Below are 27,392 nucleotides of genomic sequence, written 5' to 3'. Positions count from 1 at the left end.
GATCTATCGCGTAGTACTACTCAATGACGTAAATTGCATTATAATACTTATTTTAAATTAAATACTGAACTTCAAACGAAACAAAACAATGCTTAAAAGAGTTTCTTTTTTTCTATGATAATTTAGGAATAATAATTCTTGTGTGAATAAAGTTAAACAAAGTTGCCTGACTTTCGACGAAAGTAATAAAAAGTAAATTAAATATTTTCGCTGGGTTTATCTGGAGGCCTAAAACAATGTTAGTTTACACACATTTTTATATAAGAATCATTCTTTTTTTTTGTTTGTTAAAAATCGACATTTCGAGCCTTGAATAATTCTTAAGATTTTAAAATGCAATCTAAAAAAACATTTCTATCGCCGTTCTTCGTTCTTAAGTTCTTAAAATGCGATCTAAAAAAGCTTTTCTATCGCCGTTCTTCGTTTTTAAGTTTTTAAAATGCGATCTAAAAAAGCATTTCTATCGCGCAAGCAATATTATTTAAACTTATTATTTAATTTTCATAAAGTAAAGTTTAGCTTTTTTATAACAAGACGCAGTGAGTTTATTTTGAAAGTTTTTCTTATAATAAGACGCGTAATAAGCGTGAATAATATTTGTTAAAAGAACTTCGTTAATAAACAAATTTTGTCATTTGTAAAAAATATTTAAATATAAAAACCTAATAAGTTCAAATAAAATAAACGAACTTCGTATAACGAAATAAACTTTATAATTGTTAAATAAATTTAAATATAAATACTTTAGATAATAGTCCAATTATAATAAACGAACTTCGTATACGCAACTTCTCATACAAACTTCTTTGAAACGATACAAACTACAAACAAGATACGCGTTCCTCGATGTTAAGATACCTTTTTACAGTACTGTAGGTATCCTATATTAAACCATGGCCCCTCCATGGCTATCCTGGAAATAGTAGTCGGGTAGCTATAACCCTTAATATTTGTAAGGCTAGCCATGTAAAATATGCACATCTATATATCTATCTACTGTTTCGTCGCACAACTAATACCTTAGCTATTCTATTCACAGATTCTTCCCTGCTGCGAGCCAAACACACGATAGAAACAAGTAATTTCAAATAAAATCATAGCTAGCTAATAATAATAATAATAAAAATGATATGGCTACCAAATATTATAGCCTGAGTTAAGTTACTAAAACAGGATAAGATAAAGATAAACAGAAAACATGGAATTCCTGGAAGAGTCCAGCCGCCATTACTTGCAAATTTTGTGCTTCGCTTACTCGAACTCATATTAAAGCAGAACTTTTCACGATTAGACACCCGGATTACCACTAAAGTTTGCCTATATCGTCACTAATATTATAGTTAGCCGGGGGAAGAAAATAGAACTCTTTTCCGTACGCAAACAGATGTTGTTGAAAATCAAAATCTGCAGCCAGCTACGATATATATAAGAAATAAAGGTGTGGACGACACTAAAAATAAAAATAAATTTAGCTTGAGTAATATGGAACAAGTCCAAAATGATACTCCTAAAACGGAGATTAAACTTTTAGAAACTGTTGAAGATATAGAAAATAGAAGAGATCAAGTATTGCGACGCTATGCTGAGTTTAAACTTGCTACCCAACAGAGAAGAAAGCGGTTAGAAGATGCAAGGAAATTGTTTCAGTTCAAGAGAGATGCAGATGAAGTTGAACTATGGATTAATGAAAAGCTCTTGGTAGCATCTGATGAATCTTACAAGGACCCTGTTAATTTACAGGTTTGAATGCCCACTATTTATTTTTAATCAAAAACTAGTGACGAGGATGCCAATAAGCCGCATATGCGTCATACGCCGAAAAAATGTGCCCACGTTTTCGGGCAAGTTCGGCGTTTTGGAAAAAGCCGCATAGACATGAGGGTGCCGATAATCCACATACGCCGTAAAAAGTGCGGGCGAGTTCAGCGGTTTGAAAAAATTCAGGTATTTGCCCGAAAAAACCTGCATAGTCTCGAACAATGCCTGTAAAAGATTCACCACAAATGACTCTCAAAGAATTATTTAAAAAAGTATAAAAATTAAAATGAACTAACTATGTGGTAGCGAAGTTCTGTTTTTTATGTTTTTTAATAAGATAAATAACTTGATAAGTAACTTATATATAATTTTTATTAACTCCTTTATCTTCCAACTGTTATCCTTTATCTTCCTATGAATCATATTTTTAGTAATTTTGAGTTTTTTTATGTGATTCTAAAAAATAAGAAATACTCTGAATGACTCTTATGTTGCTATCAGAAATATTAAACAGAATGCTAAAATCCGTTTAAGAACTAAAGTAATTGGATTTTAGGGAGATGAAGTACTATAAAAAACACTTCTTTTTCTTAAGAAAAAGTTAGAAGAATTTCAGTTTATTTTTTTTTCCACTTGATATATAATAATAATGAATATTTAAAAGGGCCAGCCCAGAAAATCACAAAAACTTATAGTTATAGTATAGTTATAGTAATTGTTTCCACTGTGAGCCACTTTTGTGTAACACTGAGATTTTACTTTGAGAACAATTAACATGCAAGCATCATTATGTTTTTTTGTGTTCTATTTTTGGGGATATAAAATTAATTCTTTGAGGAAAATCCATGAAACTGTCCCAAGACCAATTAATTAAAAAATAATTTTCTGAGGAAACAATTTTTGTTAAACAGACAATAAAAACACTAGTGAGTGAAAAGTGATTTGTTTTTGCTGTAATGTGCTTTTGTTAAATTAAAGTGAAGTTGACGATAGGTTACGGTCAGTCAGTCAGCAAAATAATAATAATTTTATTGAGAATATATGATTGGAACAACAAAAATAATAATACTAAAAAATAACAACGGAGGAGGGTGTTACGACAGGCACATTTTTCTCTGTATTTTGCATCACGCACGCAGTTAATATTTTTTTGTTATAAAGGGAAAGTTATACAGAATGTACTTGTGATGTTTTGAAAGTTATACAGCAAGTTATTCTTCACCCACTTAAATGATAAAAAAACAGACAAGTGATTTTAATAAAAAAAATAGGTGTTTATTTAATGTGTTTTACACAGTCGTATAAGAAACTCTAAATTTAAGTGCAAAATATTTTTGAGACTATAATTTAGTTGACAATATTTAAAGTCCCAGCATTTAAATTATTTTTTTAAAATTCATAATGGAGGAGGGTGTTACGACAAACATATTCTACCTTGATTTTATTATTTTTCCTAAATGGTATCAACTAAAGTCTTGCAGTATTACATTTTGTCTAGTGTAATTTCAAACATATATATATATATATAATCATAACGAAGGAGGGTGCTACGATAATAATCTGTCTTGTTTTTTTCACTATTTTTAGCGAAAGTAGCTAATTTTGTGGCGCCGTAGATTAGTGGTTATGTGGCGCCGTAGATTAGTGGTTATGTGGCGCCGTAGATTAGTGGTTATAGCTCTCGTACTCTGTGCGGGAGACCGGGGTTCGATTCCTCTTGACGGCGATTCAACATGGGCGAGTGAATGTTACCATAGCCCCGGGTTAACCCAAGCCATGTGAGGGAAATTGGGAAGATGGCACACTGTGTGGGCCGTTGGATGTTGCCGGGAGTTGTCTAGTAGAGCGCGGGCTCTAATTGGGTCTGTGTAGCTCAAAATGAGCATTAAATACTCTAGGACTCTCCATCTACGCCATGGCCCCTCCTGGAAATAATAGACAGGGTATATCCCTCGATATTTGTGAGGCTAGCCATGTAAAATATGCACATCTATCTATCTATCTATCAACCAACAAAGTATAACATCATTGATTATCTTTTAAGCTCATATTTTCACGAAATGAGATGAGACAATGTGTTGTTGTTTCAAAAAAAAATTTTTGTTTTCAAAAAAATTACGGTCGGCCGGCCGGTTGAACAACTAATTAAGTTGGAGTAGCCTAAGTGAAGGCAAGACTAATTATTTTAAAAAAATTTAGAGGAAACAATCTTCACTGACGCACTATTTAAAAGTGTACGTGTTTTGTTGGACATCAATTGATTTTATGAATTTATTTAGGTAAAAATCCAGAAGCATGCAACATTTGAGGCAGAGGTTCAAGCTCATGCGTTTATGATGGAATCTATTGAACATAATGGTAATGAGATGATCAATGAAGAACATTATGCTGCTGATTTTGTGAAGGTGAAGTATAATAAACTTTCAAGTACAACCAATACTAACATGCTAACAATTTTTTTGAATTTTCAAAGGAATTTTACCGCGCTCACTTTGTATTATAGCAACGTATTGAGGAATTGAAAGTTTTGTGGGCATTGCTTTTGCAAAAGTCAAAAGAAAAAAGTGTCATGCTGGTTTTTATCCAAAAAAGGGTCAACTATTATTTAGTTGTTGATGAACTATTGTTGTGGATAAATGAGAAGGTATGAAATTATGATTTAACAGTATGCAGGGAGTTTAATTACAAGTTCAATGAATGCAATGTTTTCTCACGTATATTAATTTTTTCGTGAAACACTAATGTTTAGAAAGTTGTTTCTTTATAGCAAGTGATATGCTCTGCTGATGACCCAATACAGGATATCAATCATGTTGAAGTCTTGCTAAAAAAGTTTGACGACTTTCAGAAGGTAGTATGTTTATATTGCGTATAGTCATAGTCATTTTTTTTTTTCATTCTTTTGTGACTTACTTATAGTTATAATTATTATTAGTATATTTTCCATGCTTTTTATGATTAAAAAAAATTATTTGTAGGACCTAATTGCAAATGAGGCTAGAATTACCGAAGCAAATGAAATTGCATCAAAATTGGAAGGTGAAGAGCATCCAGATGTTGATGAAATTAAACAAAAGCGTGATGTATGCATATGCCCTTATGCTGTATAATTAAAAATATAAATAGTCAAAAATATAAACATGGTTACATTTAATGTGAAATCAGCCAAAATTCTTACGGATTTTCAAGAAAACACTTTATTTAAAAATTAATAGTGTTACACTATCAAGTCACTTGTTAATGTAACACTGTTACGATTTGAAAGTGTTTTTTTTAAAATGCATGTTTACATTTGTTTCATTATTTGTTTTTGTTTTTTATACAGGGTCTAAATGAAGCCTGGGAAGCATTAAAATTACATGCAGAAAAACGAAGAAAGAAACTAGACGAGTCGTTTGAAGTGCACAACTTCTATAGGTACACAGTTTGAATGTGTTTACACGTGCACGCCTTTAAGCACGCCTAAATTGTTTCAGGCATGTGATTAATTGCACGCCTAATCCACTAGCAAGCCTATTCATAGCCAACCTGACCTTCCTAGCTAATTCACCAACTCCTGACTTAGTTAAAAGTACTACGCAGACTTAAACCTCTTTCGCCTGGCCCCTTCGTCGTTGCTAACCAGGTCTTTCACAAGAAATCAAGCCATGCGACGGTGCACGGATGAAGCAAGCCTGCAAAACGGCACTTACAGGCGGAATAGACATTTTATCATGGATTTAATTGTAGATAATTTCTTCATTTGACAAAATAATTAGAAACTATAGCAGTTCCTAATTTAATGGATTTTTTCTTTATCCCTGTAAAAACGAAACCCACGGACGGTATAAATTTTTGTCTGTAAAAATTTTGTTAAAGTGTAGCTGAACTTTCTGAATGAATTTTGAAGTTTTATTTAAGACACATGGATAAAGATTTCTTTTAATTTGAAAACAAAGCATATTTTTGCCTATTTGCTTGTGATGACCTCAAAAATAAACAATAAATATAAAAATAACAGTATAGTCATGCATACTATTTCAGACATGTAGAAAAGGAAGTTAAGATTGAGAGAGTCACTATACCAGTAGGGGCTCGATCATCGTGTTTGGGGTTCATGATTTAAAACGTTCTACCGCAAAGTAAATGCGGAACAAAAATAACCTTGGAGCCCGTATTGCAGGCGTAATAACATTCTTTGCACGTGCGTTTTACATTGCATGCGTTACTTAATTTACACATGTGAATCATCGTACACCTACTCAAATATTCCTGAAAAAGACTGTTGTGTTGTGTGTGTATTAAAGCTTCTAACATAAACTTGCTTTCTTTATCTTTTAGGGAAACCAGTGAGACTGTGAGCTGGATTAGTGAAAAAGAAACTGCATTAGCTACTGATGATGTTGGGAAGGATTTGTCCAGCGTAGCAACTTTGCAAAGAAAGCATGAAACTTTGGAGAGAGACTTGGCTGCCCTTGCTGATAAGGTTCGAAGTTTATTACAGAACTTCAGTTTTAATTTTTCTAACTAGCATTTAGCTTTTGCTAAGTACTTTTTTGTTTTTGTTAGGTTAAGCTGCTTAACTCAGAGGCTGCTGAGCTAAAGGAGAAATATCCAGAGGAGGAAGAACCAATTACTGCCAAGGAAGTTGAGCTTCAGCAACACTGGAATGATTTGCAGGAGAAGGTATAATAATTATAACTCGTCATATTTCAAATATTTAAAAATTTATTTATTTAAAATCTCTTAACAAAATTTATTTCTAAACTTTAGGCAAAAGTTCGTGAAAAGAACCTTGACGATTCTCATAATTTGCAAAAGTTCTTGGCAGATGAAAGGTCAGTGCTCGAGACGAAAGTACATTTTTTAAACTAAATTAAAAAGTTGACACTATTATTTTAGTAATATTTTTATAACTTTTGACCTAGCCCAACAGTACAGATTTTATACAATATCTGTATTTGCACTACATTTTGTTATGTATACAATATCTTCATTGCATTAGAAATTATTTGGCCTTTATTGATGAAATGATGATGCTGATGTCAAATGATGACAAAGGAAAAGATGTTGCCACTACTGAAGCACTATTAGAAAGGCATGCTGAACATAGAGTATGTGTTTTGTCTGTTGACTTGTGAAAAATCCAGAAACGTTGAATTGTCAAGTGTTATAAACAGATGGCTGATCTACACATACAACTTGTATCTCTTCCAACTACTACTATTTAGGGTTATATTGATGCTGCTGAAGAAGGCTTTGATAAGGCTGTGGAATTAGGAAATTCAATGGTTGCACAAAACCATTATGGTAAAGATGAAGTTGCTGAGAAAAATGAACACTTGCAGAATGAATGGGCAAAGATGAATGACTTGTGGGGAAAGAAAAAAGCAGACTATGATCAATGCATGCAATTGCAAGTTTTTAATAGAGATATTGAGCAAATGGAAGCTGTTATGGTCCAGCAAGAGGTAAGATACATATATCTACTGCATTTATCTAGTCCATTTTACTTTGTGTAATATTTAGAGCAATATTGAACCAGCATCTTTTTTAATGTGAATACAACATAACACGATGTAGAAAATATCATTTTATTCGGGCGTTTATGCTGCAAAAGATTAAGTAATTGAAGATCCTTAATTGAGAAATCTGGCTAATTATTTTTTATATTCTACCAAACAATAATCCATATTCACCCCTTATTATATGAGATGACAGTCGAACATTTTTGACATGTGATGTTGTGATCTTTAGTCTTGAATCTGATGCGAGAAATGGTTTAGCTGCATTAAAAACATTCGCTTATCTTCTGCCAAAGTTGTTTTGTTGCATAGATACACATGCCACTACATTCTAACTTTTAGGAAAAAAACACAACAGTATTATCATTTAATATGTGTCGTGTATGGCATATTTCTATGTATCAAAAATTTCACCATAAATGCCAGAAGAATTCATGGTGAACAAAATACTAATTTACATATAAGTATTAGACCAATAGTAACTTAAATTAAACTTTATGACTTAACTGGATTGTTGATTCAAAGGAAGAAAAAAACATTTTCTTTTTTCCTAAAACTCCATATTTTGTTTTGTCTAGAACTTTCTCTACCAAGAACCAAATGCAGATTCTGTTGATGGTGCTGATAATTTGAGCAAAAAGCAGGAGGATTTTGAAAATATTTTCCAAGCTCAGGAGGAAAAAGTCAAGGTAAATTTTAGTGATAACAGATTTGGTTACATTGTTCTTTGTTTCAAATTTTATCTATATATTTTTATTTATTTTATCTATAATATTTTCAGGCTATTAACGCATATGCTGACAAACTTGTTGCTGCTGGCCATTATGCTATACCAGAAGTTAGAGAGAAACAGGAGAAGGTATTTTATTTTAAATTGTATGGTAGGTGCTTCTTGTGTAATATGTAAGCAATAATTTTATGTTTTCAGTTGCTCAAAAAACGACAACAATTAGCTGAGCAGGCAAATGAACGACGAACAAAACTTGGAGATTCTGCACAGTATTATCAATTTGAAAGAGAGACAGATGAAACCAAATCTTGGCTTAATGAAAAAATAAAGATAGCTTGTGACGAATCGTACGAGGTATTAAATTTAATTTTTTAAACAGAGAGTGAATTTAACATAAATTTCTTATGGCAAACCTACATTAGGAAATCTACCTAAAAAGTCACCAAAGTTGAATTAAAAACTGAACAAGTACTGATGTACTTCATTTCAAACTATTCAAAGAAGATTGTATGTGGTGTGAAAATTATTGTGTTTTGTTCTATTAAAGTGCTTTCCCAAAAATTTTGTTTAAAGTTTAAAATAAGCTACAAGGAATCCTGTATTTTGTTTTAAATACACTTACATAAACTCGGACAACATAAGCTTTTTTTCAGTGTGTGAGATTTTGCTTTTGCAATTTTATAAAGTGGAACCATCTGCAAAAACAATACAGTCAACCATTGAAATTAAAAAATGGTCTTCAGTGTTACATAAGAGCTTTCTTTAGTATATTATTGTCGATTTAATTTGTAGGATCCAGTTAACTTGCAAGGAAAATTGCAGAAGCATCAAGCATTTGTTTCTGAATTAAATGCAAATGACAATCGAATTAATAACCTGAAAGAAAAGGGAAAAGAGTTAATCGATGCTGATCACTATGCTAAAAGTGACATAAATAACCAGTTGGATGAAATTGATGAACTTTGGACTGAATTAAAAACAAAAGCGGATGAAAAGGGTAAAAAAAATATTTTCTTATCTGTAGAAACTGGAAAATTTAAAAAAAAAATTTATAGTTAAACAGATAGATAAAATATCATTTATTAGGTTTGGATGACACAGGTCTTTTATTGCAAAAAAAAATATGATTTTTTAAATATAATTGTTTTAAAGCAAGAGCAAAAATAAAAGGAGAAGTAGATATACATTTTCTGTCTTTTGCAGGTGAAAAGTTAACAGAAGCTAATCAAGAACAACAGTTCAATAGAGGCGTGGAAGATTTAGATATGTGGTTATCTGAGACGGAGAACCAACTTCATTCTGCTGATCTTGGAAAGGTAATGTGTTGTAACTATAATAACTCCAGCAATTTTAAAATCTGAACTTAAATGCCATGTGACCATATAATTAATTTGGGGACTGGATAAAATATACCCACTTCATGTGCAATGCATTTTTACAACTTATTCTTCTTATCTGTGCTCTTTTATTTATCTTAACAGTAACAGTAACAAAGCGTGTAACAATGGAAAGAATACAGTTCCATTTATTTTTCACAGTAGAAATAAAACATTTTAACCTTGTTTTTTAAAAAAACATTTTTGCATCTTTTGTGCAATTTCCGACTCTTTTTTATAGCGTGGCATGTAATTTAAAGGCCTGATATGTATCTTTTTTTAGGATATGATGAGCGTAAAGAACCTTCAGAAGAAACATTCTCTTCTTGAGGCTGACATTGTTGCACATCAGGTATGTTCATCTTTTAGTTCAAATATGCAGTTTTAATGTTGTACAGTGTATACAAGAGTGTTTACTTTAAAATATTTTGTATCTTTGGGTAGGATCGTGTTCGAATGGTAAAAGAAAATGCTGACCAATTTGCAGAAAACAACCATTTTCATGCTGAACCTATTACAGCGAAAGCAGAAGCACTCGTTAACAGATTTGAAGCATTGAAGGAGCCAGTGAACAAGAGAAAGAAAGAACTTGAAGATGCAAGAAAGTATCATCAGTTTTTACATGATGTTGAAGATGAAGAGAGTTGGATTCGGGAGAAAGAACCAATTGCTTCATCTCTTCACACAGGTGTGGTGTTAGTCGAGCAATGTTTTTGTCTAATATTTTTTTGACTGTAAATCTTTTATTTTATCTTTTTTGTTTACAGGACGTGATTTAATTGGTGCACAAAACTTGTTTAAGAAACATCAAGCCCTGATGGTATGTGAATTATAAATTTTATTACTCAGGAAGAATTGTGCATATCAGCAGTACTTATTGTACTCTTTGTGTGTTTTTAGAGTGAAGTATCAAATCATGATCCACACATTAAAAATGTTTGCAAAAGTGGTGAGGGAATGATCAGTGAAGGTACGGATTTCTTAGTTAAGTTCTATTGCATAATTCCTGTATTTAGATACCACTCTGAAACTTTACTGCATATAAAGTTGTGAAGTAGTGACAGGCATAAATTTTCCTATATTTAATAACATGCTTGTTAAGGAAAATAATATTAACTTTCATTCAAATACCTGATGACTTTATATTATTTAAAAATCAAATGAGTTTCTTTTTTGTTAAAAATATTAAACAATTTGTGACACAAAATGTTTAGATCATTTTGCGAAAGATGATATCAAAGAAAAAATTGATGATTTGCAAGCTCAATGGAAGGAACTGTTGGTATGCTCAAATACTTAACTGTTTTACACTTCTTGCATTGTGATGGATATTGGCAGTGATGCTTTTTAGTTCTACTCATTTTTATTTCGTTTTACTTTTTACTATTATAGGCAAAAGGGCACCTACGCAAAACAGACTTAGATGATGCATTGCAAACGCATCAATACCTTGCTGATGCCCAAGATTCCGAAGCATGGATGAGTGAGAAGGAACCTCTTGTCACAAATGTGGACTATGGAAAGGATGAAGACACAGCTCAGGTAGAAAACAAACTAAATGTTTCAGATACATACCTTTTACTTGTCATACTATTTTGTTTGTTTGTTCATTTATTTATTTGTTTCTTTGTTTTTTGTTTTGGTTTGGTTTGTTTTGTTGTTTTAATTTGGTTTGGTTTGTTTGTTTTGGTTTGTTGGTTTGTTTGGTTTTTTTTTTTTTTGTTTTTGTTTTTTTGTTTTTTATTTGATTTTTTGTGTTTTTTTGTTTGTTTTTTTATTTATAATTTATTATTTTCAGGCCATGTTAACAAAACATGAAGCTTTAATGGCAGACATTGAGGCTTATAATACGGTTATTCAAGGGTTACGAGAACAAAGTCTAGAATGCAAGGTAGGGTTTACCCTTGATGTCACATTTTACAGCTACCAAAGAATCTGTTATAACAAATAATGTTTTGACTCTAGCCACTACTGTCTGGGGACATAAGTGATAAAGAAGTTGTAGAAGTAATACAAGATTATGAAGAGAAAAATCCAAGAGAAATCTCTGTGCATCAAGGCCAAATATTGACACTGCTGAATAGTAGCAATCGAGAATGGTGGAAAGTTGAAAGTGATGATCGACAGGGATTTGTGCCAGCATCATGCGTGAAGAAAGTCGATGCTAAGAAAGCATCACAAGATCTTCTCTCTAATATTCCTGAGCAAGAAACTATTAGTGATCGACAAGCACAAATTGATAGCAAGTAAAGATATTATAATTGTATATGCTCCAGAGATCGTTTTTTTGGTTTATGCTTACATGAAGCCTACCTAAAAAGATAGTTGTCAATCTGCATTTTTTCACTTTTTTGGAAACATATTTGGTCTTTTAGATATGCAGATTTAATTGGTAAAGCTCAAGAAAGACACGCCAAGTTAGAAGAATCTATGAAAAAGAATGCAATGTTGCGAGAGGCAAAAGAAATTGAAGCATGGATACAAGATTCAGTATGTATACTCTTCTTTTATTAATACCTATCGATTTTGTCACTTTTGTGCTAAAGTAGCAATTGACTATTGAATATTTTGTGATATGGTAAACTATCAATGGGTCATGTAGTAATAGACATAAAAATATATTTTGTTTCCATAAACTTTTATAGGAAGCTGTAGTAACCTGTCAGGAAGTTGGTGAAGATATGGATGGTGTCGAAATGTTGCAAAAGGAATATGATGAGTACAAAAAGGTATGGAAATTGGAAATACATTGATTTCTATAGAATAATGGGAATTAAGCACCTTCTTTTTCAGAGTTGTACGTTTTCTCTCCCTACTCTTCACTGGATGGCTAATTTTTATAGCAATAACTTCACAAACTTCTTCATTTGGATACAAAATAGGATTAAGTTGTGTGATTATTCAGACAGAACATGTCTTTTTATCCAGGCCTATTTCATATGCTGTTTATGTCTCTTTTCTATGCTGTTTGTTTGGTTATCTTGTATTACTTATTATAAATATAAGTGTGTCTTTAGGACATGATTTCACAAGAAGCACGCATACGAGAATTGCAAGCCTTGTGTGAACAACTGAAAGAGGAAAAATCATCAGAGTATGAAAAAGTACAAGAAATTCTGACAGTGAGTAGCCATTATGGTTTAATAAGTATAGATGAGTTGAGTATAGATGTTTTAATTCGGAGTGTTGGAAACAAAACTTAACTATTTTTAGAGAGTAACTCATCGTTGGGAAGAAATGAATGAAGCCGCACAAAAGAGAAAAGAAGCTTTGGAGAACGCTGCTGAAATTCAAAAATTTCATAGGTAATCAAATCCTTTGTACACTGTGTTTTGAAATTTACTTAGAGTATTTTAGTAGTTTTAGTTTGTAGGACCTGTTGGGCACATGTGAAATACATGAACTTGGTGTTTACTTGTAATATTAATCTTCATTATTATTTTTTTTTATTCACATAGAGATGCTGAAGACACCAAAGTTTGGATTGATGAAAAAGATGCAGCTTTATCATCGACTGATTATGGTCGGGATTTAGCTACTGTTCAGGCTCTTCAAAGAAAGCATGAAGCTATTGAACGAGATTTAGTAGCCTTAGAAGAAAAGGTAAATTTTAAAATGTTGATTATTTTTCCCGTGATAAATACAAGCCAGTCTGCAAAAAACACCAGATTTTTAGATGTATTTCTTTTTCAGATGTAAAATCAATCAAAGTTTCCCAATTTATTATTTTTAGAAAAAATGTGTTTTTAAAAAAAATATTTCGCAACTTAAAACTAGATAATTTAACAAGTAACGTGCAAAGTGTTGTTTTTTTTTAATAATAATGACAAATCATTTTTCTGACAAATAATATTATTAAGGTGCAAAAATAGAAATCTTGTCTTGAATATTACGCTTTTAGCAACTTTTCAGCAACTTTAGGAATGAAATCAAATTTTCTACCTTGGCAACTGAGGTTGAGATGAAAAATGGAGTTACTTATGAAAACAAACATGTAAATGGCTATTTTTACATCTTTTATTCAGGTCAATTCACTAAATTCAGAGGCTGGTCAACTCATAGAACATCACCCAGGATCTGCTGATACAATCCAACAAAAGCTAAGCGAGTTAACTGAAGCTTGGGGACAATTGAAAGGTAAAGCATCGGAAAGGAAGAGCAAGCTAAATGAATCATATGTTTTCCAGAAATTCCTAAGCAGTTACAGGTAGGTGCATTGTAAAGAGCATGACTTCTGCTTTCAGAGCATTGTCAAATGCTCTCTTTCACCTTTTTTAATCTTTAACCTCGAATTTTATAGAGACCAAATGTCTTGGGTACAAAGTATCAATGCTTTACTAACATCTGATGAGCTTGCCACTGATGTCGCTGGTGCAGAAGCCTTGTTAGATAGACACCAAGTAAGAGAATAGCTGAAGTTTAAAGCTGTAGAAAGCTACCTATATTTCTGCTTGTTTACAACTGACTGCTGAAACATCTGAAGGTTGATTGATTACACAATTGTATTCCAAATTAACTTGCCATTGTAGGAACACAGATTGGAAATTGATTCTCGTGATGCAATATTCAACAATTTCAACGAATTTGGTCAACAGTTAATTCAGGAGGAACATTGCAATGCTCCAGAAATTCAGGAAAAGTTAAATGAAGTTCAAACAGCTAGAGATGACTTACAAAAGTAAACATTACATGTCTTTTGTTTTAATTCATATCATCCTGACACATGAAATCCTGAGTTTTAAATTTAGCAAAGTTATCTAAAAATGTAAAAATTTTGTGTTAATATGCTTGATATATGCTTTAAGTTTCCATTTTTAATGTATAAATATAAAATTATTCTGTTTAGGTCTTGGGATTCCCGTAAGAAGATTTTAGATGACAATATGGATGAAATGCTGTTCAACCGTGATGCTGAGCTTGCAGAATTTTGGATGGATGCTCGAGAAGCTGTTCTACAAAGCGAGGATAGTGAATCAACTGACGTTTTGATGAAAAAACAAAAAGACTTTGAAAAGGCCATTGCAATTCAGGTAAGCGTATCAATTTGTGGAGGTATATTTTTGTTTGTATAAAATTATGTGTGTGAAAACCACAAGTGGTAATTAATTTTATGATTACACCTTTTTGGATTTTTTTCCTGCAATTTATATATCTTTTGCTGAATACATTCAAATACCGAATAAGAACTTCGTAGTAATTTTGATATTTTGAAAGGGTTAAATTATTGTTAGCAATAACAAACATTTTTTTCGGATATGAGCTTTAATTTTAATTATCCCAGATTACTAAATTAATCGTCGTATCAAAATATTGTAACTTTAAAAAAAAATTCAGGAGGCAAAAATTCAAGCCCTGGAGCAAACAGCTGAAAAATTAATTGGACAAGACCATTATGATTCTAATGTCATTGCGGAAAGAATAAAAGCTGTTATGGAGAGGTAAAATCTCATTTTTTTCAAATAAAACATGGTGATAGTTGAGAAAACGATATAAAAATTCTCATAATTTACAACCACATGCAAGAGCAATGCAAAATTCTAAAAGGTACTGGTTTTGTCATTTCATGTAGATGGGCATTGTTAAAAGCTGCTCTTGTTGAACGACGTTCAAAACTTGGTGAATCACAATCACTCCAGTCTGTTAGCAGAGATGCAGATGACGTGGAGGCTTGGATAAGTGAAAAGTTGCAAACTGCTAAAGATGAGTCATATAAGGATCCATCTAATATTCAGGTGAGTTTTCAAACACATTTAAACAATAGAATGTGTTTACTATACCTTAAAACACGCCTATTTTTTATAATATGATCCTAGATTGTCCAGGTTGTAACAAGGACTATTATGATTCTTATTTTTATATCATGCTTTTTTATCAATTGCAGGGTAAAGTGCAAAAGCATCAAGCATTTGAAGCTGAAATTGCAGCGAATGAAGACAGAGTTCTGGGAACCATAAATGTTGGCAGAGGTGAGAATTAAAAATTACAACATGCTCCATTTTTTGAAGTCAGTAAAGTCATTTAGCTTCTTCATGTTGCTACAAAAAATTTTCTTGTCATGTATTTTTTTCTCTCATCCCTAAAATAAAGAAAAACTTAATGGTACTTAATACTAACGTATTATTTTCGCGAATAGAAGGAGTGTTATCAAATATTTTAGCAAGTGTTACAAACTGTAGGTTAACTAATTTAGTAAACACAAAAATGACTAGTTCATATGAATTAACATAAAAGCTTTTTCTTTGTGTGAATGAAATTGTGCGTGTGTTTCAACTCCAGCGTATAATTTTTACGAATTGTTTTTCGTGTTTTTATTTTAAGTATTAATTTTTGCAAACGTTATCTTGAATGATATTTGTGGCTACTTAAATTCACAAACAAAATTCATAAACGAACGCTAAAAGTTAGTACTTTTAAGGTAGATATTTAAAAGAAAAAATTCAAAATGAACTGTTACAAATGAGTGGTTGTATATATGCATAACGTTGTATTGTTAGGGTTGATAGATCAAAATAAATGTCAAGGTAGTGAGAATTTCTTAAAGGAAAGACTGGACAGTATTGAAGAAAACTGGAAATTGTTATTGCAATGTTGTTCCATTAAAACACAAAAGCTTCAAGAAGCTAGTGAACAGCAGACCTTCTCGAGTGGAGTTCAAGATGTTGAGTTCTGGTTAGGCGAGGTATGGTTGTGTTTTTTACCTTTTCTTTTCTGAATCGAATTATGGCTTGATAAGTAATTATTACAGCTAAGGTTTAATTTGTGTCATGTAATCGAAATGTATGAATTAGGAACACAGAAAATATTAGTAATAGAAATATTTGGGAGCAATAAATATATGGTAATAATAACTAACATTTTGTACCATTCCTATCTCATTTGCAACATTGATTAATCATTATCAACCGCCTTAATTAAATGTTATTATTTGTTAGATGGAGAAAACATTATCTTCTGAAGACTATGGTAAGGACCTACCAAGTGCGCAAAGTTTACTAAAGAAACATCAGTTGGTCGAAGTAGAAATAGCTACACATGAGGATCGAATTGGTTCGTTGCAAGCTCAATGTAAACACTTTATCGAGATTAAACATTTTGATGCTGTTCGAATTCAAGAAACAACAGAAATCATTGTCACCAGATTTGAAAAGTAAATCTTTTTTTATTGACTTTTGCAATCAGTATTTTTGTATTGATATTTAAGGGTTTTTTTAACCAAAGTCATTACAAAAATGAAATTAAAAAAAAAAAAATGGAAAGAGACTTCAGGTGTGTGTATAAAATTAATAGTAGCTTAGAAAGGTGATTTGCAATTTTATTTCATCTGCTGCTTCAGACCATCAGCAGGTTCCTGTTTCATGGCGGGTGCAACTTTTTGCATGGCGAGTGCAACACTTTTTTATGGCGGTTACAACACTTTTTTATGGTGGGTACAACACTTTTTTTATGGCGATTACAACACTTTTTGTACCGGATACAACAATTTTTCATGGCGGGTACAACTTTTTTTCATGGCAGGTACAATTTTTTTTCATGGCGGGTACAACTTTTTCATGGCTGGTACAACTTTTTCATGGCAGGTGTAACACTTTTTCATTGCGGGTGCAACACTTTTTCATGGCAGGTACAACACTTTTTTAAGGCGGGTGCAACACTTTTTCAAGGCAGGTGCAACACTTTTCCATGGGGGGTACAACTTTTTTTCATGGCAGGTACAACGTTTTCATGGCAGGTACAACTTTTTCATGGCGGGTATAACTTTTTCATGGCAGGTGTAACACTTTTTCATTGCGGGGCAAAACTTTTTCATGGCGGGTACAACACTTTTTTAAGGCGGGTGCAACACTTTTTCATGGCGGGTACAACACTTTTTTATGGCGGCAACTTTTTTTCATGGCGGGTACAACTTTTTTTCATGGCGGTACAACTTTTTTTCATTGCGGGTGCAACACTTTTTTTCATGGTGGATACAACACTTTTTTTCATGGCGGGTACAACACTTTTTCATGGCGGGAACAACACTTTTTCATGGTAGGAACAACACTTTTTCATGGTAGGAACAACACTTTTTCAGGGATGTAATCAGTATCTACTTATTATGTTTTATTTTTTAGTGTCAAAATTTTAAGGACTACGAGAAGAGACAAGCTCGAATCATCGTTAGCTCTTCATCAGTTCTTAAGAGATGTGGACGATGAAGAGTCTTGGATAAGGTAATGTTTTAGTCGCATGTTTTTATTGCTAACAATAAAACATGCGACATATTAAATAAAGTACATACATCTTTCTCCATTTTTCCCGCTGTTTTCTCACAAATGCTATTCACAGACCTTATTTGTGATTGTTTCAAAGACGCCTAATATATACTCCATTACATCTGTTTATTGTATTTTGCGATATACAGTGCGCATTTTGAATTTTTTTGCGATATGAACCTGTCAGCATGTGGCTATAAAGTGGCGCATTTTGTGGCTACATAATTTCGTTTTTTTTTAGGGAGAAGAAGTTGCTTGCTTTATCTCAAGATTATGGGAAGGATTTAACTGGAGTTCAAAACCTTCGCAAAAAACTTCAAAGATTAGTGACTGAGTTAAAAAGTCGAGAGGCTCGCATTCAAACGGTTTTGCAGAATGGTGATTTATTTGCTGAAAAAAATCCTAACAAGGAAGGAGAAATCAAATCACGATGTGAACAATTAACAGAGAACTGGAAGGAACTGAACAATCTCACTTCTGACAGGTAGTGTCCAAAAAATCATTTCCTGTAACCTATTGTCGATATTTTTATTTTGTATTTATTTCTTATTTTTGTAACGTTCTTGAATTATATTTATATATTAAAGTTAACTGAATATTTTAGGGAAAAGAAACTAGGCGAATCCGAGGAGTATCAACAACTGATTGCTAACATTCACGAAGAAGAATCTTGGATTGCTGAGAAGTTAGTGTTGGTCTCCAATGATGATTATGGCGACAACCTAGCTGCTGTGCAAGGTCTGCTGAAAAAACACAAAGCTTTTGAGAATGATTTTACTGTACATAAACAAAGAGTCAGTGATATTGAAAAACAAGGAGAAGAATTAATCGCAAAGGTATACTTGGTTAAACAGTTGCCTTTACACTGAAGGACACGCTCTTTTCTTTTTTCTTTGCTTGATATGTTTTTTAGTGTTAAAAAAATCTAAAGGAGATTAGCCTGAAGTGTCAACGTTGCTGTGCATGATTTTTTACTCTATGTTTTTAAACGTTTTCCTGCATCTGTTTGTGATTTTAGGAGAATTTCAGAGGAGATATGATAAAAGAGATTCTTCACGAACTAAATGAGAAGTTATCAGGTTTACAAAAACAAGCTGAGATCAGACATCACAAGCTTCAAGATAATTCTGCGTTCTTACAATTTAACTGGAAGGCTGACGTGGTAGAGTCATGGATAGGTTAGTCTTTCTTTTGTGCGTCTACACAACTACATAAAATCCTTATTTGGGCAATTGGAGAATGAACATATTAAAAACAAATAAGGATTTATGACCTTTTTTGGGTTTGAGCTGGTTAGAGTTTAATTTGTGATATAATGTACCAGATGAAATGTCGCTGGGAAATTAGGGATATGTAAAAGAAACGGAAGCCAAAGTGATGTGAAGTTTAAAATCGTGATGTGTCCTATTTGATTAATTCTTGATCTAGTAGTTATCCTTGACTTTGTTGTATTTTATACCTCGTAGGTGGAAAAGAAAGTTACGTTAAGGGTGATCAAGGCACGAAGGATATCTCTGCTGCTCAAACACTTTTAACTAAACAGGTACAACAATATTCTGTTTATTTGAAAGCTTGTGTATATATTATATACTTCTCACAGTTTTGTCTGGCTTATTGACACAATGGTCACTATGATATATATGTAACGTGATGTATATCTGCTATTTACAGGAGAAACGTCGCAGTTTATATATTCGACTCAATCCTCATCAGTTACTTAAAATGCAGGTTTGTGTACAAAACAAAAAAATAACTAAACTAACCATAACTAACATTTTCGTTGTTTCGTCAACTAAAACTCATTTAAAGCCTGTTTAAAAATGCTCGATCTCAAAACTTTTCTTTTTTTTTTACAAAATGGTAATTCTCATTAATATGATTTACCTCTCAATCAATTTTATAAATTAGTTCATTAACTGATTTGACCACTCCAGGAAAAAAAGATAGTAAATTTTAAGATAATACATAATATTTATAAGGATTTATAACATCGCTAATACCACACATACATACACACATGTTTAACTAACTTTTTATTTTAGTTACTAACCATTATCTTTTCATCATTTAGCATGCAGCATTGATTTTTTTGTATTGTTATTCCTCTGTCTCTTTGTATGTCAGGGCTGTGACCAAATCAGGGAAATCGAGGATTTTGATTTAATAAGGGGAAGTGAGGAAAAAGGAAGGATTTCATAGAAAATTAAAACTGTTTTTTCCCTAACGGGGGCAACCGTGTACGAGTTTTACAGTGACCTTACAACACATTACGTTTGTTTAAAGTATACCCGTCTATCTTTGTCAATCTCTCTTTTAGTTGCGACAGAATTGACAGGCTGTGAACTAATTTGTAAATCATTTTAGGACACGTTTGACGCAGGTTTGCGTGCGTTTGAGAACGAGGGTATTGCACGTGTGACTGCGTTAAAAGATGAGCTTGTGAAAGCAGAACATGAACAATCACAAGCTATCATACAGAAACATGATAACTTAATGTCAAGGTTGGTTATTGAAAAGTTAATTATTTTAATTGATTTTTATGAAACAAAGTATTTATATCTTTGTTTTTTTTTAGATGGCAACAACTTCTTAAAGATGCGAAAGAACGTCGAGACAGATTGATTGAACAACAAAGACATCACCAGATGGTTTGTTTCTTTTTCAAATACCTTGGCTTTCTCAACAATTATGTAAGCTAAAAGGTGAGCTCTTTTTACAGGTCGAGGATTTGTTTTTGATGTTTGCAAAAAAAGCTTCTGAATTTAACAGTTGGTTTGAGAATGCTGAAGAAGACCTCACTGATCCTGTTCGATGTAACTCGGTTGACCAGATTAAGGTTTGTTAACAAATTTTCTGTATTCCAGAAATGTTTGGGACACGACACTGTTCGTTTGTATTTATAAATAATATCAGATTATATCGCATATGTTTTATTCCCGTTTTAGGCTTTATTAGATGCACATTCTGCGTTCCGAAAAAGTTTAGATCATCCAAAAGCTACTATTTCTCAATTAGCTGATTTGGATCAACAAATAAAAGCGTACAACATTGAAGTCAATCCGTGAGTTTTGAATATATTTCACGACATATTTTGCTATATATATTCTACGTTACTAATTCGCGGCTTCGAAAATTTCAAATTTAGGGGTATTTAAAAGTATGTGGGTAGCATTCATTTTTTCCAATCTTCATAGGTACACATGGTTTGATATGAACGTGCTTGAAGAAACGTGGAAAAACTTGCAAGACATCATTAAAGTAAGCCTTGCTTTAGCCAACTTTAAGTGACTACTGGTTGCTTCGTTAAGTTGTTCTTTCGAGATATCACTGCTTCATCTCGTAAATGGTGGTTTTGCGTTATAAACATGGATATTAAGTTTTTTATGCAGGTGGTTTTACATAATTTTTTTTAGGATCGTGAAAATGAACTTGAAAAGGAGGCTCGACGTCAAGACTATAACGATGAATTGCGCCAAACCTTCGCTGAAAAAGCAAATTCTTTTTATCGATTTGTTACTGACACAAGGTAATGATGCTTTCGTTTGTCATATTGTCTATGCGCCTGGCGTGTGACGGGTTACTTTGTTTATTTATTATATACGTTTTCAACCGTGTTTCAGAATGTCCATGGTTGATGTAACTGGTGTATTGGAGGATCAGCTTGTTACTTTAAAGGTAAAATAAAACTGATGCAGTCGCGATGCTCACAAACTTTGCTATTGCATAAAACTCGTTGAGTTCCTTCTCTAATGCCTTTTGCTTTATAGGAGACATCAAAAGTAATCACATCAAAACGTGAAGATCTTGCTGATATTGAGGATGTGGGTGCGCAGTTAGAAGAAGCTTTGATTCTTGACAACAAGTAAGAACGTGCACTCATTTCTTTTCTCTTTTATATTAACATATTATGTAGTATGTGTAGTTAACAATTGCACATTTCGTCTAAAGTTGAACAGTTTATTACATGTATAAAGAAATGAAGGTAGTGTCTTGTGTCAGTATGTATGAAAGAATAAAGGCAGTGTATTGCTTCAGTATGTACGGAAGTTTGAAGGCTATGTATTGCTTCAGTATGGGTGAAAGTTTGAAGGCAGTGTATTGCTTCAGTATGTATGGAAGTTTGAAGGCTATGTATTGCTTCAGTATGGGTGAAAGTTTAAAGGCAGTGTATTGCTTCAGTATGGGTGAAAGTTTGAAGGCAGTGTAGTGCTTCAGTATGTATGAAAGTTTGAAGGCTGTGTATTGCTACAGTATGTATGAAAGTATAAAGGCAGTGTATTGCTTCAGTATGGGTGAAAGTTTGAAGGCAGTGTATTGCTTCAGTATGTATGAAATTTTGAAGGCTGTGTATTGCTTCAGTATGTGTGAAAGTATAAAGGCAGTGTATTGCTTCAGTATGGGTGAATGTTTGAAGGCAGTGTATTGCTTCAGTATGTATGAAAGTATAAAGGCAGTGTATTGCTTCAGTATGTATGAAAGTTTGAAGGCTGTGTATTGCTTCAGTATGGGTGAAAGTTTGAAGGCAGTGTATTGCTTCAGTATGGGTGAAAGTTTGAAAGCAGTGTTGGACAGTTCGGCAGCCAAAGCGAATTTGCGGGATGAAATTGTACATAATTAGATCAAATTTTTTATTAAGGATGTAAAGTACTTGTTGACTTAGCATTTTCTGTAAAAAGGACTCTTCACCGCTTTTTTTTACAGGTATACCGAACATAGTACAGTTGGGCTTGCTCAGCAGTGGGATCAATTAGATCAACTTAACATGCGTATGCAGAAGAATCTCGAACATCAAATTAATGCGAAGAATATGACAGGAGTGGCTGATGAAACTCTGAAAGAATTTAACCTCATGTTTAAGTAAGTGCCCCACGTTGAACTGTTTTGCTAGCAAAGCTGGCAAAACGTTTTGAGAAGAGCTATCATAACTGATAATTAGCACAGTGACCGGACCTTTAAAATTGTTTTTTGCTGAAATGCGACTGCTGTGTTTCATAACTAAGGAGTAAATAAAAATTTTGCAACAATTTGAACAATGTAATTCAATGACATGTGTTTAGACATAAAAACTCTTCAATTTACCCTGATAGTAATGTATATTTCACAGTGAACAAAAAAATGTTATTGCCATAAATTCTATTACAGGCATTTTGACAAGGACAAAACAGGCTTCTTGGATCATATTGAGTTTAAATCCTGTCTTCGTTCGCTTGGTTATGACTTGCCTGTGGTCGAGGAAGGTGAAGAAGATCCAGAGTTTGAAGCTATCCTTGCAACTGTTGATCCAAATGGGTGAGTTTACTGAAATTATATGAAGAAGAGAATGTGCTTCTTTTATCATTTCCGTGGCTCCCTTTTCTCAGTTTGGGAGCTTAGTCGTAATCATAAGACCTGATGAAAAAAGAGCTCAGGTATTGAGTGGCAGAAATCAGAAATATAAAAAGGAAATATAGTTGCTTTAAATGAAAAATTTTTATAAAACATGAAGTTTTTAAAGCAACATATTTTTTACCTGATCACAAGAAAGAAAGATAAGAACTTTTACTCATTTGTTGCGTGCAGAAGTATTCTCTCTATTTTAATCCGTTGATTGTTAATCTCCATCTGTCGTGAACATGGTTTCTATTAGAATTGTTGTTATTATTATTGTGTGTTATTGTTGTGTGAAAGATGTACAGCAGTGACAGTCATTTTTTATGAGAACATATATTGTACAACAAAGCGATGCGCAATAATAACAGAATGTAATGAAAATCAAACTAAAATCAAACTTGTTAGCTGTCGCTTTTTTGTTAGTGATGGTGTTGTGTCATTGAATGAGTACATGGCGTTCATGATTAGTCGTGAAACGGAAAATGTAAGATCTGCCAGTGAAGTAGAGGAAGCCTTCCGCGCCATTACCGACGGCGGTAAAATGCCATACGTCACAGAAGAAGAACTTTATCAGGTGAACATATTTTTACTGGAAACATATTTCTTATCCTTTAATGTTCTTTAATATCTTAATAATTTAGTTAACTAATAAAATTATTAGTGAGAATGTTTTTTTCGACTATAGCATACCAAACTTGCGTAACTTTTATTCGCACTGAAGCACAGTTAATCTTGACTTATTTTCACAATAGCAAGGTCGACACTCCCTGTCAAAACTCCTCAAATCTCCTCTAAAAGTTGATTTTTCACAAATTTCTCAAATCTTCTCCACTGGGTTTGTCACATGTTTTTATTTTTAAATCGCATTAAAATATTACATGGGTACAGAAGTAAATCGTTCTTCATTCGTAGCATTACCTTTAAAATCTCCTAACGGCCGTTGTTTGTAAAATGTCGGCTTAATTGTGAATTCGATAGGAAATAACTTTATCGTGTACTTTGCTTTCAATAAAAAAAAGCATCTTAAAAACCGTTAAAAGTGTTTCATAAGAATGTTTTTATTTTGCAAATTTTTCTATTTAGGCACTAACCAAAGAACAAGCCGAGTACTGTATGGAACGCATGGAAACTTACGTTGATAAAGATGGTAGAGAGTTGCTTGGTTACTTCAAATACAAAACATTCGTTGATAATCTATTCGTAGCGTAATTAATGACATGTTGTAACGAGAACACGAAATTATGAAAACTAGTTTGAGAAGCGTATGTAAAAAAAAGACAGCGATCCGGTTAAATCATCCGTGAACATATGTAGTAATTGATATTTATTGTGATTTTATTACGTTTTATTCTAGTTAGTGTGCACCAGTAATCTTATTACTGCACTGTATGCAGGTACCATAAGCATATTTTGGGCATACTGGATATGCTTTAACTAATGTTATATAATTATTGGATTGTTAATTCATTAGGAGTTGCACATTCTACCGAATGTATCATACATTTTACCCATTTTATTGCTTTGAGCGCATGTTAATTTTACTGTACACTTGTTATATCAAAAGTAGATTGTAATGCACTAATTCGTTGTCCACTTATTTACTTTTCAATCTGTTCATTTGATTTGATTTGATGTAGTAACATTTACCAATCTGTGATACATCTCGTTTTAACTTTTTACTTTTGGGTGTTTTAAATACGAATTGTTCTACTGTGTCATTGTACGTGGTTGTGTAAAAATTGATGGGGTGGACTCGCGAGGAGGTTGACTCGAAGTTCTGAGCAACTGCTTTATTTTAGAGGCTACTTAGCAGGAATTATACCCACCACAAGCTGGAAAGATGAAGCTCTCTATTTTATGTTTTATCACGTGGCTGATTGCCGACGTTATCAAAAGTCAAAACATTGCGATATATTAGTTGTTAACTTGTGTTCCACAACTAGCCATCTGTTCTAAATCAAATCTTACAATCTATATCATACTATCCGTGTCTGTTGCGCAAAATGGTAGCTAAATAAAGAACTATCGTTATTATTATTATTATTATTATTATTATTATTATTATTATTATTATTATTATTATTATTATTATTATTATTATTATTATTATTGTTATTATTACCTCAGAATCGTTCATGTAACATAAAACTCTTTCAAACTCGGGGTTGAGCACATTCTCAATAGCATAAATATCGTTGTTGAAATAGTAGATTGCGGTGTCATCTGCATACATTAGAATACGAGCATGATGAAGATGGTCTGCCAGGTCGTTGAAGTAAATTAAAATCAGCAGTGGGCCTAATATGGACCCTTGCGGTACCCTCCTGACGTTGTATTGAAATGTGTGCAATATTTTGAGGTGAAAATTACTTGCAGAAAATTTTCTGTTTTGCTCTGTTTCTGTCCTTCTTATAGTACAAAATGGCCTTTTAGAATGCATTAAAAGTTTAAACTCCTTGATATGGTTTTTTCTTAGCCCTGGAAACGAAGTTGTTTTTCCTAAGATTCGTAGGCATAAAAGAATTTGTTGAGACACTCCGTTGTCAATACCTTTTGATGTTTGAAATTAAACTTGCACAGCTGTTGAGATGAAAATGCACTTTTTAACCTCGTATTATCCCTTATCCCAGTCATTTTCGTGTTATGGAAACAATTGGAAAACGGTTATTTCGTCTGTATTACATTTTCGTGACATTTATTATGAGTTTTGGTGCTTGAATTATACTTTAGAACGCACGACGCACTTCTGCGTTAAAATAAGGACGAAATACGGACATGCGATCTACTAGCCATAGCTCATGATCACATATATCAAAACAAAAGTCCATACGATGGAGAACTAAATTTTCCACCCGACAGTGCAAAATACCGTTGACGTTGCTGCGGTAGGTGATCAGAAATCGCGTTTAACGACAAAAGAGACAACAGAAAAACCAGCGTCATAGCGTTCACTATTTTTTGACAAAGATTCCAGTTTTGGTTATTCTCTACTTTCTCCAGCTGCACTAACATGGGATATTCGTTCCATTGTGGTTTGTTCACAAATCACGTGTGTCTTTACGCAGGTTTTTTTCGCCCCTCGCTCAATATGCCGTCGGTGAGGGTTGATATGAAGTAATTTTAAAAGTGATCCCAAAGTAAGACAACAAAACGACATCTAAACAAATTTTTAATTTTTCAGCAATCCAGCCGCGATAGAAAGTTAGTAACCGTTCACAAGTTTTTCTGAAATCAAACATTAGAATTAGAACCCAATGAAAGTTTTTATTCTTAAGTGACACCAAAAAACTTTAAGAAATCCCCAGACAAGGAAGTCTGGGGACAAGGTTGTGCAGACGTGACCAATAAACTTTTTACCCATCCCCTACAATCATTACGTTGGAAAATAAAAAAAAGATTATTTTTTGATTTGGTACATGGCAAGCAGACTGTGCTATGATCGCCAAAAAAAGTTTGCGCATGTGCCACTGAAGCATAAAACAAACGCTTCCGGTAGAAAATTTTATATAAAAGAGCAGTCCCGGCCCCTAGCATCAAGCAACAAATTAGCCGGCGGTGATTAAAATGAAGGAGTGAAAATAAAAAAGTCTGCTTCATACGATAAAGAAAATTGTACTAGCTACATGTCATGTAAAATTATGCAAAAATCTTAATTTCAATAAGTGTTCCGCAGCTTGTATAAAAAAAATTATAGTATCAAGCTTTGACAACAGTAACCCAACTCATCATTTTCGTTACTAATTTTAATGACGTCACTTGAACATATCACATGTGGCCACTGATAGCCTCGTTCAAACCATTTCCATTGAACCAATGAGCGGAGCATTTTAATGCTTCATCGCATATTAACTTTTGATTTTCATTACATGGCATAACTTGCTTCGTGTTCATCGCCATGTTTGATTGGCTTGCTTCTTCCATTTCCAATAACAACTGTTTTATCTCACACGATTGGGCGTTGCCATTTTTTAATTCTGCGATTTTGGACTGCAGAAGATTATTTTCGAGAGTTAACTGTAAAATATCATCAGCATGCATAGCGTTTGTTTTTTCCATCATTTCGACATACTGACAAGCTGTGTTTAGTATGATACATCGAGAACTTCTCTCGCTTCGATTATTCGTTCCAAACACTCCAAAAGGAATAGCATCGCGAAGTTGGAGAAACCTCGTCGAAATTAATTCACGTCTTTTTCGTTCGAGTGCATTGTGATAGTCTCTATCGCCGACAGAAATACGACGCCGTTTCTTTGACGAGGCTGAAGACACTTCTTTCGAACTGAAGTTCATTTTCCAATTTTTAAATACGCGCACAGCAAAAATACAAAAGTAGTTAACATGAAATCGACGTGTCACTGCTCTTACAGATTTTTACATCTATGTTCTCCTTGTTTGAAATTAC

General features: G+C 33.0%; 2 protein-coding genes across 3 annotated transcripts; one reads left to right on the top strand and one right to left on the bottom strand.

The window, feature by feature from the left end:
• The first annotated feature begins 1,388 nt into the window (after window positions 1-1,388).
• LOC130613138 (spectrin alpha chain, non-erythrocytic 1-like) lies at window positions 1,389-24,647 on the top strand. 2 transcript variants are annotated; one of them, XM_057434463.1, is made up of 56 exons: window positions 1,389-1,740; window positions 4,038-4,163; window positions 4,262-4,402; window positions 4,526-4,609; window positions 4,737-4,841; window positions 5,084-5,175; window positions 6,079-6,223; window positions 6,307-6,423; window positions 6,511-6,575; window positions 6,743-6,851; window positions 6,969-7,208; window positions 7,841-7,951; window positions 8,044-8,121; window positions 8,191-8,346; window positions 8,785-8,989; window positions 9,196-9,308; window positions 9,652-9,720; window positions 9,813-10,056; window positions 10,136-10,188; window positions 10,269-10,338; window positions 10,583-10,650; window positions 10,761-10,910; window positions 11,167-11,259; window positions 11,334-11,614; window positions 11,744-11,858; window positions 12,014-12,097; window positions 12,386-12,490; window positions 12,582-12,673; window positions 12,827-12,971; window positions 13,394-13,575; window positions 13,669-13,768; window positions 13,898-14,046; window positions 14,215-14,398; window positions 14,703-14,806; window positions 14,938-15,100; window positions 15,250-15,334; window positions 15,863-16,047; window positions 16,301-16,515; window positions 17,480-17,578; window positions 17,862-18,104; window positions 18,225-18,456; window positions 18,639-18,798; window positions 19,087-19,163; window positions 19,292-19,348; window positions 19,985-20,121; window positions 20,196-20,268; window positions 20,340-20,456; window positions 20,566-20,681; window positions 20,815-20,878; window positions 21,034-21,146; window positions 21,241-21,295; window positions 21,388-21,482; window positions 22,322-22,477; window positions 22,763-22,909; window positions 23,414-23,564; window positions 24,074-24,647. In XM_057434463.1, the coding sequence occupies exons 1-56, from the start codon at window positions 1,483-1,485 to the stop codon at window positions 24,197-24,199; spliced, it is 7,299 nt and encodes a 2,432-aa protein (XP_057290446.1). In that variant the 5' UTR covers window positions 1,389-1,482; the 3' UTR covers window positions 24,200-24,647. The 2 variants fall into 2 exon arrangements, with proteins under 2 accessions (XP_057290446.1, XP_057290447.1); XM_057434464.1 differs by lacking the exon at window positions 19,292-19,348.
• Window positions 24,648-26,582: 1,935 nt separating this feature from the next.
• On the bottom strand, window positions 26,583-27,392 carry LOC130612185 (protein max-like). Its single transcript, XM_057433482.1, has one exon. It carries the CDS (start codon window positions 27,278-27,280, stop codon window positions 26,756-26,758), a length of 525 nt encoding a protein of 174 aa, XP_057289465.1. The 5' UTR covers window positions 27,281-27,392; the 3' UTR covers window positions 26,583-26,755.

Source organism: Hydractinia symbiolongicarpus, chromosome 10 (genome assembly GCF_029227915.1).
Source record: "Hydractinia symbiolongicarpus strain clone_291-10 chromosome 10, HSymV2.1, whole genome shotgun sequence".
NCBI lineage: Eukaryota > Metazoa > Cnidaria > Hydrozoa > Anthoathecata > Hydractiniidae > Hydractinia > Hydractinia symbiolongicarpus.
Note: the sequence above shows the minus strand (reverse complement) of the source record. Positions and strands in the feature narration are given on the sequence as shown.